General features: G+C 42.5%; 1 protein-coding gene across 1 annotated transcript; it reads left to right on the top strand.

Annotated features, from left to right (window-relative positions):
• Positions 1 to 4694: 4694 nt before the first annotated feature.
• LOC310824463 (LIM/homeobox protein Lhx1) lies at positions 4695 to 11204 on the top strand (the record flags this gene model as incomplete). The annotated part of the gene is made up of 5 exons (XM_083697710.1): positions 4695 to 4879; positions 6387 to 6610; positions 7069 to 7346; positions 9230 to 9395; positions 10828 to 11204. Exons 1-5 carry the CDS (start codon positions 4710 to 4712, stop codon positions 11202 to 11204), a joined length of 1215 nt encoding a protein of 404 aa, XP_083553836.1. The 5' UTR covers positions 4695 to 4709.
• Positions 11205 to 14066: the final 2862 nt, after the last annotated feature.

Below are 14066 nucleotides of genomic sequence, written 5' to 3'. Positions count from 1 at the left end.
TGAACTTGAGTTCCACCAAAGCTCACTGGAAAGCAATCAAATACAAAATACAATAGTTGCTATAGCCTATGGGGTAACGTGTTTACAGGCAGTCTAGATTCGTGAAGTTATAGTGAAAAATAGGGTTGCTAGACCGTGCCCTGTAGAAGAACCCGTTGGAGAACTATTCTGCGTCTAGAACCTTCTTACTAAGTACATCTAGGCTGCTTAGTATGGTGCCGTGGTGATTTGGGCCTACTTCTATTGAGGGCCTACACTGATTCCCTGACCCGTCCATGTGGCAGTCTCCCTGATCATTAACTTCCGGTGCAAGACTAGCCTGAATATAGGGCACTGTCTGAAATGTAACATGACGATGTCATGCAGGGGATCGATCTATTGTCAAAGCTGCGTTTACACATTCACACAGATAGCATGAAATACAAGCTACAGATCCAACCAGTGTGAGAGTGTAGGCTATATAATATCCACCATACACCTGCAAGTGTTTCCCATGCTGTGCTACAATGACAAAAGGCATTCTAATAGGTTTCATTTGCATGGCAAGTGCGCAAGAGAGAACGAGCCGGGTTCCCATATTTTAGAAGATGTGCAATTTATATGGAGAGCATTTAGTTGACGTTCTGTTTATCGTGCCTGGCGCGGTGTGTTTTTCAATCGATAGTTCCCTCAAGCCCTGTCCTACACACGCTGCTCCCTGCGCTGTAAAAGGGGCAGTATAGCAAAACCCTGCAGCAGTCTGTCGTGGAGAGAGTATGATCATAAAAACACAAAAGACATGAAGCACAATATACCATAAAAGGGGGTATGACAATATATCCAGTCATGCCTGTATTGTGTTTCCTGTAGCGTGTATCATTGTGTAGTAGAGGAAACAAAGTTTTGGAACTTTTTGTTGTTGTTGGGAATTGCGCGTCAAATGTAGTCCGTAGTAGGCAGGCCGGCCGGCCTAGTTTTTCGTTTGTTGACTAAAATAAGATTTTGCCATCTTCCGTATAAGAAACGAAAAAACGTTAACTGGGTAAAAAAAAAAAAAAAACTCCTAGAAACGGATTACAGCCGTGGTAAGGTTAAGCCCTTTCGCATTTAATCGCGTCCTTGCCTCGAGGGGTCTCGAGATATCCATATATGTCAGAAATATGTTTTATTTATGTATTTATTATTTATGATTAATCTCTTTCTGTGGATATGGTTTACTCTACGGTTTATTCGGCTAAATCAGGGAAAGATTATCCCCAATGACAGACTATCAAGTTATCTTTCGTTGTAATGCTGAAAATAACAGAGTTATTTACAGCTGCAGGGCGTGTTTGTTAGTTAGGCCTAGCCTATAATATAGTCTGCTGTAGTTGTTGGGCCTATAGTCACAGCTTCAAAATAGGACATGGCTACGGTTTTTTTATTTTACAATTTAAAACAGGAATTATATATTCGTTTTATAATGTGTCACTCGACAGCCAAGGGTAGGTCCTCTCCTCTCCGAGAAAGTCTGAAGATCTCAAGGTGTCATTTGTGGCCGAGTTTTATCGCGTAACCGTCAAAATGCTCCTTCAGCCCACTGTCCTCTTCGCCTCCCCCCCCCCTCCCCCCCCCCCCCCCTCTCTCTCTCTCTCTCTCTGTAAGATATCAGTGGAAACACAACCAGATGCTCGGCAGATGAATTAAAAGCACTCAAACGCACACTCCACAAACAGAGCCATGCGCTTGCTCCTGACGACACGATGAGTGGGGTGGTGGTGGGGTGGGGAGAGAAGAGGGGTATGACTCCAAAAACATAGAGAGAGAGAGAGAGAGCGAGAGAGCGAGAGAGAGGGATACAGGGGGCGCGAGGACGGTGCGTGCTGTTCATCTCTTATCTCTATTCTTCCCGGGACAACACATGTCATCGAAAGGGTGCCGTAGTCAAAAGAAACACTCCCCAGACGCTCCGAGGCAGCTGTCACCGTACCGGTCGAGGCCTTGTCCAGCCCGCGCCTCCGTTTTACATGAGAAGCAGCCCATATGCACGAGGAGGCGTGCTATTGATTCCAGATTCCAGACTGGAACGTTTGCAAAAAAATACGCCGCCGGAATATAAATAACGAAGAAGGGGGTAGCCTTTGCCCCGTTGTGTGTGTGTGTGTGTGTGTATGTGTGTGTGTGTGTGTGTGCGTGTGTGTGTGTGTGCGCGCGCTCCTGTGCGTGTGCGTGTGTGTTTCAGATGAAGTCGTTAAGGACTAGAGAGGTGTGATGGGTGATGATGTAAGATTATGTTCCGTGGCAAAGTCATAAGGCTTGGGGAGAACGAGGTCGGATGATGACGCTTCCCAGCTGCGGTGTCACCCGAAGTGAGAACTTCCAACCCGGCATGCGACTTTATTTGTTGGCCGTTATTGGCATCACCTACCCCCCCCCCCCCCCCCCCCCCCACCACCACCACCACCACCACCACACACACACACACACACACACACACACACACACACACACACACACACACACACACACACACACATCTATTAGCCGTCAACTTGTGTGCTATAGAGACTGTCTTGTAACAAGACATTTAAGAGATTCAATGATCATACTTCCCTTGGGCTTTAGCGGCATCGCTAAATGATGGATCATTTACAAGAATTGCACCAACCAAAAGGCAAAAAAAAAACTCTGCTTCCGTTATTTTCTCACAATTTTGTAATGCCGTGGGGTACTTCATACACAGCCCACTATTTTTGGAGTCAAGACTTGTTTATTGCTGCGCTTCTGATAAGTGGATTTAAAAGGGCCCTAATTAAACATCCTAAGGTGTCGAGCCCATCAGCAACTGTCAGGATGATCTAACAACTTGTAAACTTTAGAGCCTCTTCGTCTTTCACATCGGTTACCCACAAGACCAAAGGGAACGCTGCACTGATGCACTGCTAGGCAACGTGGATAGTGCGGACAACGTAATAACAACAGAGTAGGCATAGGATAGGAATAGGACATTAAAGTATGGACAACCAATCGGCTAGTGAACGAGTTTAGTAGGAACAATATGATAATTCAGTATTAAAACCTATACGTCTAACGACGATTTTGAATTCCATAAAGTTACTTTTTTTTAGTAATATATGTATATTGTTTTAGTAAATAATGGCTACGGCCATTTATGTGCTGTCAAATGAGTATCCCGTTAGACTACACACTGGCTGTGGACTACATATAGGAGGTATTTTACTTCAGTTATAGGCAAATTTAAACTGTTGTGATTTTAGCCCGCACTATGCACTCTACAGAGGTAAGGTTATGTTGTGCGTCTCGTCAGTGTATTGGAGACGTTGCCAAGTCTGAGATGAACTTCGGTCTGATATCAGATTTATGACTCATTTCTTGTCATTGACACTAAAGAACGTGTTCCTTTAGCCTACAGCAATCTATATAACCTATATAAAACTCCAATCGGGTCAACATGAGATCAGTAGCCTACAAATGAGAACACATTCATTCCTAATCACAACTTTTACAACTCTACATAGAATAATATGATATTGTTTTCATGAGAAAAGCTCTCGATCTCCCATAAGAGATATATCCCATATCTACCTTGTCAACCGATTCCAGACGTCCGTTGCCCCAAGGACGATGGATCAACAGATGATCACTCCGTTTTACCTCAACGGTCGTCGTGTCTGGCGTTCACATACTGACGTTCACATACTGGCGTTCACATATGTCAATTTCTGGGGATTTTAGACAATTGGTATCTTCAGCTCCGCATACATAGTACAGACTGCACCGGCTCGCCTTTGAAGGGATAGCTAATGCTTACTTGCACTGCGAGGCGCTGATTGGCTTCGCCCTCGTGTGACGTCAGGAGGCTGTGAATAAGGCTGGCTCGTGTGCTTTCAGGAACATGCAGTGTACAGGAGACTGAACGAGGAGCGTCAATCCTGCACAGAGATGTCTCACGTATCCTACCATCAATAGCATCGCTTACCAAAAAAACAAAACAAAAAAAAACAACAACTGTGGATTAGATAGTCAACAGAGCCGGAGGAAACCCACTTTTTTCTGTTGAGATATTTGGGTTTTCAAATTATTTTGTTTCTCGACGGGGTCTGCACGACACAGTGGATAAGCGGTCATGTCAAAGTACATTGAATTATTTATAGGCAAGCGTGTCTTGCTGTGTGACAGTATCGCCCCAAACACATTTTAATAGATGCGTCCTCGAGCGCTGACTGGCACACGTCGCTTCTTCGACCGATGCTTCATGTTGACGACCACGGAGATGTGCTGATAGGTTGTTCTGGTGCTTGCAGTTTAGCCGGTCTTCAGACGGTGGTTTGATATCTGTTTGCCGTTTGATTGGCGTTGTTCTACCAGATGTGTGTTTTGGGTATGGGAGAAGATCCAAAGGACTGATTTGTTTTCGAGTCATCAACGGCTTTGGTACTACCTCACACCTGAGAGGACTCGCCTTGGCTAAGGTCGCCGTCCTGTGTCTGGACCGCTCACGAAGAGAGAGAAGAGAGGAAGCGACATCTGATCGACTGGTGTCTTTGAACACACTGACCCGGGACCTCCAAGCGAATAAGGAACCAAATACTGAAAAGACAACACTCCTCCTCAATGCTCCGTCTGTGTTGTTGTTGACTTATTTTCTCCCTGAAGTCACAAACAGAGAGACGACCAGCGCCCCAGGCTAGGAACACCACGGTCTCATTGTGGGTGCATATCCAAAGACGATGGTCCACTGCGCCGGGTGCGAGAGGCCTATATTGGACCGGTTTCTCCTCAATGTCCTGGACCGAGCGTGGCACGTCAAGTGCGTTCAGTGCTGCGAGTGTAAATGCGCCTTGACGGAGAAATGCTTTTCTCGAGAGGGGAAACTATATTGCAAAAACGACTTCTTTCGGTAAGGTGGGAGGGGAGCTTGATTTCAGACGAACTGTAAGGATTGTTTCAGATGATTGCATTGACATTTCATGTTTCTATATTACACCCATGGCTGTAATTAGGCCTACTTACATTAGAAGTATCTTAGGATAGAAAAAGTAAGATAGATTAAAATAAATAAATAGAAAAAAAATTCCTATGTTAAAAATATTGAATATGTGCGCCTTTTAGGTGTAGACTTATAGAGAACATATGCTTTAGTGTTTCTACAATCGCTTAACTTCTAACCTCGGAAGTAAAGCCAACACATGTTCTCACTGATGCACAGCTCAAGCTATAAGGACACGTTACCATTCAACCCTTCAAATTGTGCTTTAAAGGCTAAACATCAGTTGCAACCATTGGCTCTCAGAATAATGTATCATTATCGCTTAATAAAAGGCCTGAGGCAAAATGTTTACATTTTGATATTATGGGAGAGCGACACCATTAACTCCCCTTAATACCAATTGTAGGGGCCTGCACATTTATAAAATGGTATTTAAAAAAATAACAATAACACTGCACTCAATTGTGTATTCCTCTAGCATTTCTAATAAACGGCTCTCTGTGCATTACAAAGGTGTGGAGGGGATTTGAGGTCATAGGCCTATTTGAGAAGCTTTGATTAGGAGAGCCAGTAATTAACGGCCTGTTAATTTGAATTGTTAAGCTAAACGAAGGACAGCAACAGCAACCTATGTGTACTCGTCCTCGGCTTTATAGGGTTTGAAGGAAATCACACTTTGTTTACAAGATAGACTGTAGTCACCCAGAGAAGCTGCTAGAATCAATACTTGTGCCGGGGTTCTATGGAGGAAGTGTAGTTCGGCCCAGTGGCGGGGCTATCTGACACGGGTGTTTGCACCGCTCCAGTGAAGAGGACGTGATAAATGGATTTAAATAATAAACCAGTTTAAAAGATCAAAACGGCAGACAATACAATCACAGACGTGCGGTAAACAACCATTAGTGTACACCATCGCAATACACATCATTTTATTTGAATCAACAAAAACGCGGAAAATAACACATTGAAGTAATGGTCTAAACTTAGTGTATGCTGAAATGCTGTTATATATCGTACCATGTTTTAGCATGGACGATATCATAAGATTTATTTTCAGGTCCTCCACCTAAAGTGACCTGAAACTGTGCATATAGCAATTATATAATCGTATTTTCATTCATCTGGATTTTTTTTAATGAACAATGCATACTACAGCAAAGTCGATTCGTCATGGACAATACAAACAGCATTGTCGACTACGATAGAATAGGGCCTAGAAATGTGTATTCAGTTTCCATCGGTCATCCAATAGATTTCATTAGGATCATAAACCTATAACCACTTCATTTTCAAAACCAAAATATGACCAACGCTGATATTTAAACGGCTTTTTTTTCACAGCACAAACAAATATATTACCTGACATCTTTGTGTTTCTTGACACATTTAAATAACCGTGTTGTCTGTGTGTTCTTAGGAGGTTCGGTACCAAGTGTGCAGGCTGTTCACAGGGCATATCGCCTAACGACCTGGTCCGGAGGGCCAGGAGCAAAGTGTTTCACCTCAACTGCTTCACCTGCATGATGTGTAACAAACAGCTCTCAACCGGAGAGGAGCTCTACATCATAGACGAAAACAAATTTGTCTGCAAAGAAGATTACCTAAGCAACAACAACGGAAAAGACACAAACCTTCTCTCAGGTAGGCCTATAAGGCCAATTATCTGGCTTTATGATTTTGCTTGCATTAGCTCAATGGTGATGAATACGATGATTTCCACCCACGGGTTGGTATTGAATGACCATGTGTCACTTAGATGGATGGGGAGAACACAGCCTACTGTAAGTGGCCTAATACGGCATCTAGTGTAGGTCTATGGTGAAATGAGAACATGTAGGCTAACCCTATAACAAATAGTAGAATTAATAGCAACAACCATTTGCATACTATTATAGACCAGAATGCGTTGCTTTTGATTCCTGTATCTGACAATTTCTTATATACATCAAAATGCTAGGCCTATGTGTCATGTCTGTTATGGTCTGATAATAGGAATACAATACAGTAGCAATTAGCCACATTAATTCTAACAATAATACATATGACACACGGAATGTCATTTAATAAACTGTGCTATGTCCTTTTCTTTTGTTTTACAGTTACAGCATGTAGCGATCCAAGTTTATCACCGGATTCTCAAGACCAGTTACAGGACGATTCAAAGGACTCGGAAATAGCGAATCTGTCGGACAAAGAAACGGGTAACAATGAGAACGACGAGGGCAATCTCGGCGGTAAACGTCGCGGACCGCGAACCACTATCAAAGCAAAGCAGCTCGAGACCTTGAAAGCGGCGTTTGCAGCCACCCCGAAACCCACGAGACACATCAGGGAGCAGCTGGCGCAAGAGACCGGGCTGAACATGAGAGTCATTCAGGTAATGGCAAAATAAAATCATATAGTCTGCATGTTATCCATTCTGCTATGCGCTCATTTATGAATGGATGGGAATAGTGAACAAATCATTTGAACTGATGTTTTTTTTTTTCGGGGAGACGGGGAGAACCTCACCTTGTGCATTTCCAGGGTTACGCACTTATTAACACGTGTGATATAGCAGCTTATATTTTATGGAAACTATCTCCCCGAGCGCGTGAGCTAAAAAGGGGGAGGAGGGCGGGGGGTGGGGGGGTGGGTTCGTTGGCACCTGCTTCTCTGTGGTGGGCACCAAGTCAACAGTTCGCTACACACAAGAGAGGCCTCACCCGACTCACAGCCGCGCCAGTCCGCTCGCGTTTCCCTGTCCTTTTTAGGTATGGGTTTTTCCTCGAAATTGCCTTGTCACATAGAATTCAATGAGAGAAGGGTTGGCTGCCGTTGAGGTTTATTTGGAAAGGGTAATTTATATGGGTATTTTTGATACTTGGCTTGCGTGACAGGTGAACCCGCCAACTGGCGTGAGACCGGTGAGAGCGATGGGAGTCTTGGCAAGGCCGTGCCATCACGTTTTGCGACCACATTTAGCCATGCTGTGACCATTTTCAGTCAAGTGTAAACGTAGAAATCTGTTTCAGGAGACTTTAGAATGCCTCCTTTCCCCTTAAGCCGTATCATTTGAAATAAACATGCTATTATTATTATTATTATTATTATTATTATTATTATTACGCCAATTATTATTATCATTATTATTATTATTATTATTATTATTATCATTATTATTATTATTATTATTATTATTAGCCTAATAGTAGTAGCAGTATGATAGTTGTTATATTATTATTGATATTATTTATATTTGTTTAATTATTATTATCATCCACATCATTATGTTGACTTGGGTTTACAAGTTACAGATGGCTTTCTGTAAAATGCCATTTTTAATGAAGAGCGTTCATATTCTGATCCCCAAATAAAAGTATCTACACCACCCTGACTCTCACGGTGGAGGAGCAGAGCAGCGGGGACGTGGTAATGTATTAACGACAAGAAAAAAACGGCAGATCAAGTGAAAAACGGGTTACGAGATTAATAAAGTGGCGAGGTTGGATATTTAATAGCGTCAGGGAAGAGCGTAATTAGCAGAAGGAATTCAAGGGTGGATATATAGATTACGAAATAATAACCTCACAGAGCCGGTTAATACATCGGTAACAACCCTCCTATTAAGTATTAATTGGAGATTTTAAGTCACCGCTGCTGCCCCCTCGGTCGGGGTAAATGGAGGGTTAAAAGATCATTAAAGTGAGGTTAGATCCCGGTCTCGCAGTGACGATAATTAGGAGTAATCTTGTCACTGCAATACGAATTCACTCCATCACGTCACCAAGCAACGGTCTTGACCGCGAGGCCACCGCGCGCACCGCGGCGCAAACAAGACACCCAAAATCCATATAGGTGTTGCTTTGATAGGATAAAGAAATAACAATAATCTCTAAAATAAAGCAATAATAATCGTTGTTCAAATATCAGCATGGATGATAAGATAATGTTGCAAGTAGCAATTGATAATGATTGATATTTGGTCTTTTTTTTCTTCTTCTTGAAATTTGTCTGCATAATTATTTTCGATTTTATACCCGATTGTTAGTTTTTTCTGCGATTCGAGTTCTGTTTAACTAATTCTGCAACATTGCACATTTAATACTTACGATTTATTATTGAGTTATTGAGTTTATGTGGATAGGCCTGTAACCTTTTGAACACCAACATTTGCTCTGTGGCTGTCTTCGAAATGTAAAATATTCACTTTTGTTCTAATCTTTCATCAGTGCATGACATTTGTATTAACGTTACGTTGTTTTGACTTGTTTGCAATAGGTATGGTTCCAGAATCGGCGATCCAAAGAGCGGCGCATGAAACAATTGAGCGCCCTGGGCGCGAGACGGCACGCGTTTTTCCGGAGCCCGCGGAGAATGAGAACGCTCGTGGACAGGCTCGAACCTGGGGAGTTAATTCCAAACGGCCCTTTCTCTTACTACGGAGGTAAGAGTGATGATGATGATATGCTTATCCGTGTCTCAGCGGGTTTATCAGTTTCACGTATTTGTCTGAAATGTCGAATAATTTTACATGTGTCCGCCAAGCGCTGTTTCCATTTGTCCCGCTGCCCCCGGACGCCTTTGATGAATATCATGCCTTATCTGATGAGCTCACAGACCTTATTGAAATGCAACAACCGGACTGATTTTGAATGTTTACACATTGACATTAACTCGTTGATGTGTGTTAAATAGTAATTGAACGTAATATAAAGTAGTCTATTACGCATGTGCCAAAACACCAGTAGGTCAAATAAAGTCAAAATAACGTTTCCATAATGTTTCCGCAATTAAAAGGTTTATACCTAATGTATCAATAATACTGGTCGAAGAAAAGTTAAATGATTTAATAATGTCATCATGAATCTACCCTAAGTAGGCCTAATAGATGCCCATCAACGCGCAAATACACGAATGCAATAGGCCCAAATGTTTCATTGAATCAAGTGTAGACCTACCTAGATCTTATCGTTCACTGTACTCTATGCCACTATATACGTCAACTTTTGAACTGTATTAAGGAAACACCTCATTACCGAACTCTTGCGGTGTATGATCTCTGTCCGGAACGGGTTTGTTAATATGTAACTCATTAATCTCATTAAAAGGTCAATGGGTAAGAGAGGGCTCCAAGCAACAACATTAGCTTACTAGGGACCGTTTTTACAAACTCCTTCCCTGATGATGAAGTTCACATATGGGCCTAGGGCATTTCATTGAAGCCAAATGTTTGGATAATGCCTACAACTGTATTGACTGTATTGAGATAGGACTTTATGTGTACGTATGGAACACATTTGTATGGTTTGTAGACTGCAGTTTGAGAAAAGGATTCAGTGCAATGATGAATATACAAACACAGATGTGAAAAAAAAAAAAAAAAAGCAATCAGATGAGAAGTGTCACAAGTGTCATATTTCTGAGAGATGGCATAAAACCTTGCAGTGGATTGTGGGTGCAAACACTCTCCTCTATTCGCAGCCTCTGTGAAGGATTTCAACAGTGCTCGGGTTTTTGTCCTTTGTGGTGTGGATACGAGCGTATGACAGTGGGGGTGTGATAATATTCCGCTGGAATAGAAAAATAGGTCTCAATAGGTACCAACCACTGATGAAACGGCGCCCGTTTTAATTAATTTTGCGCCAGCGTTGTTCTCCCCACCCAATTGCAGTTTTGATTTAAGTGTAACGTGCTCTGTGACTAATGTACCACGGCAAGGGTCTCTCCCATTCATTCACAGACAGCCGATGTTCTGTATATATATATATATTCAATGAATTCTGGATATATCTCTGAATTATTTTATTTTTTTCCCGCGCACAGCCATTGTTCTTCACAACCCTAACCCCTGATTTTCTTTTTTTGTCAATCCGCAGATTATCAAAGCGAGTACTACGGCCCGGGAACAAACTACGACTTCTTTCCTCAGGGGCCCCCGTCCCAGGCGCAGACCCCCATAGACCTCCCCTTTGTGCCCTCCTCTGGCCCCACGGGCACCCCCCTGGGGGGCATGGACCATCCCTTGCCGGGGCACCATCCCTCCAGCGAGGTGCAGCGGTACTCCGACATCATGTCCCACCATCCGGGGGAGTCACCCAGCCCGGAGCCAGGGATCCCTGGGCCCATGCAAAGCATCTCCTCCGAGGTGTTCGGCCCCAGCCCACCCTTTACCTCACTGTCCCTCAATGGCGGCGGATACAGCAACCACCTGTCTCACGGCCCTTCGGAAATGAACGAGGCCACTGTCTGGTAGCTCCAGTGAGAGCAGACTGTATCACAGAGATTTGATTTGATAGGGGGGGAGGAGGGGGGGGGGGAGTGGGGCAGAACTGAGATGGTTAGGGGTCATGGGTGAAGGGTGAAGGGGTGAAGGGACAGTCGTCAACCTTTTTTTTTTTTTTTCGTCATTCATATTTATTTATTTAATTTCCCCCCATATGATTTTCTTTGCAGGGAAAAATTATATGGCGAGAAAAACAAAATGTGGACAAATGTGGTTGTAAACATTTACCTTGGTATTGTGTTGGTGTTTCGATTGCTTCTTTTTCCAAACCCCCTCCCCCCGAAATAAGGACATGGGCATACAGAAAGACTGTGTGTAACTGCTGACCCTTGGGGGGTCCGGCGTCGGATCCCGGACCCCCTGCCCGCCATGGTTGCGCCCTCCCCCCCCCCGACCCCTGTCAGTAGCCTATCACAGCGACACCCCTCCACCGGGGAAACAACCATTTTGAAAACAAGAAATATGCCCCGAACACAGAAAACATAATTAGCTACTGTCAAAGACTCAACAGCTTTACAGAAATGAAACGAAGACGGTTGGTCTGACGGTAACCTGCACCGCGCCACCGGCACTAGGGGAAGGCTCCGAGGTGTCAGACTCTGTTTGTGACACTAGTCGTGTCCCTTGTACTTATTCAAAAGCTCCTCAGACCTCTTTGCCTCTTAAGGCTCTGCCATATTGACACTTAAACAACCTTTTTGACACTAAATATGTTTCTGAAGGCCAAGGGAAATACCTTTTTTTCCCCTCCATCTGGACTGTTTCCTTTTTTTTTTTTTTTGCGGTTAAAAGAATTCCACCAAATCTGAAGAACTTGGGCCTTCAAAAGGCATACACTAAAAGTTATATGGATTGTAAACCCTTTATTTAAATGGAAGAGAACTTGAAATTGTTGTTAAATGAAGTCTACGTTCTAAAAATCTTTTGATGGGGGTCGGAAAGGGACTTAGAACAGTCAACTGTTTACGTAATATATTTAATTCAGGAGTTTAAAGTATCAAACCATGTTTTAGAGCCTCTTGATCCAGATAAAATGTTCCAAGCAACCAACCAAACTTTTGTATTGATTTTATTTATATTGTATATAAACAGACACGTCTGCTGGGGTTGTGGTTCACTGTGCTAGTTTGTACAAGATGTTGTTTGCAAAAAATTAAAAAGAAACAAAAAAATACACACACAAGTAAGTAGACAGTTGCACAAATACTGTAAGCGTGCTTTGCACCATCATCTGCAGAACGTGTTGAGACAAAGTTTAAGTGTTAAAAAAAAATGCTAAGGAGTAATTGACTTCTTAATTTTTTTTTTGTCTGCTGAAAACATTCATGAAATTGTTAATATGACATACTTAGACAGGTTTTATTTTTGTGTCTTTAAAGGGAAAATCCAAACTATTGAAATTGATGGTCGAATATGCAGCCGGCAGCTGCTACATTATACTTTAAATATCAGATCCTCATGGTATGTCTTTTATTGTTCTAATAAACCTACGCTTATGTGACCTCCAATGCATATTAGACCATTCACTGTATAAATACAACATGTGGAAAAAAAAATGTGAGTTTTTAATAAAATTAGAAAATATACACTAGTCACACACTCATAAGGACGTCCCTTCTCTACGGCATGTCATCCTGGATGCACAGCACACCATGGTTACAATTCCCCCCCCCCCCCCTCCTTTCTCTCTCTCTCTCTCTCTCCTTCTCTGTTTATAAGAACAATTCATATATGGCATACTGCAGGGATTTGAATAACAAGGAAATGTTGCTGACTTCACTTCTCCCGGTAATAGAAAAACCGCAGGCTGCATCAGTGCAGTCAACACAAGGGGGAGTTTACTCCATAATTCCACAGAATGAATTCATAAATTATGCTGATATCATTTATATATATTTTTTTCCCCCCTCCCCACAAGTCCTGTAACTGATTTCACTGTGCGTAATGCATTCGGTTTCTTGAGATTTGTGGGGAAATCTGCAGCAGTTGGCTCATCGGCTGTGAAGGGCTATGTTGGGACTGCTACGAATGTGGGGTTTTACATTCATGATGGTATCACTACCACTGCCTCGAGAGTGTGTGGGGCGAGACAGGGTGGGGGTGGGGGTGGGGGTGGGGGGGCAGCGTTCAGTAGGGCATACAGTTGTGGAACATCCAGATATGGTATCCAAGAAGTAGAAATCACGCCGTTGAGAGAGAGAAGTGTTATGCTTAAGGATTTGATTTACTTCACGAATAAACACAGAGAGGAAGGCACACAAGTCTTGTTTATTGTTAAACAAATGAACTTATAATTACACTTTTTGGGGATTCAGCAACGCAAAAGACAAACATGTTTTTTGAAAAAAGTGTTAGACACTTTGCCGTCAGAACTAATGAAAGGTCCAGATAGAAATATGTAGCGTAGAATAGATAGATATGCCTTTCTGACATGTAGAGGAAGGAAGAATCAAATCAGCTCTATTCTATAACATCTGCATCTATTCATTCATTCCTATCTGCAATGTTCAAGATTCAAGATTCAAGATTCAAGATTCAAGATTCAAGATTCAAGATTCTTTATTTGTCACGTGCATACAAGTATACAGTGAAATACAAAAGTGACAGTGCCACAGAGTAGTGCAACAATAAGTTTTAAAATAAAACAAAATAAAATAGAAATAATATGTTATTATACGTCACACCCTCCTGAAACCAACTAAAGTGGCTTAACAGCGATAATCAAGGCTTGTTTTACTAAGCAATGTTGCGAACGTCCAAATTTAACACATTTCAGTAACAAGAACACACATGACATTGAGAACCAGGGAGATCAACATTCTCAGACTTGTC

The sequence above is a fragment of the Argentina silus genome (assembly GCF_951799395.1).
Source record: "Argentina silus genome assembly, contig: scaffold_213, whole genome shotgun sequence".
In the NCBI taxonomy this organism is placed as follows: domain Eukaryota; kingdom Metazoa; phylum Chordata; class Actinopteri; order Argentiniformes; family Argentinidae; genus Argentina; species Argentina silus.
This window is presented reverse-complemented; position numbering and strand designations above follow the sequence as displayed.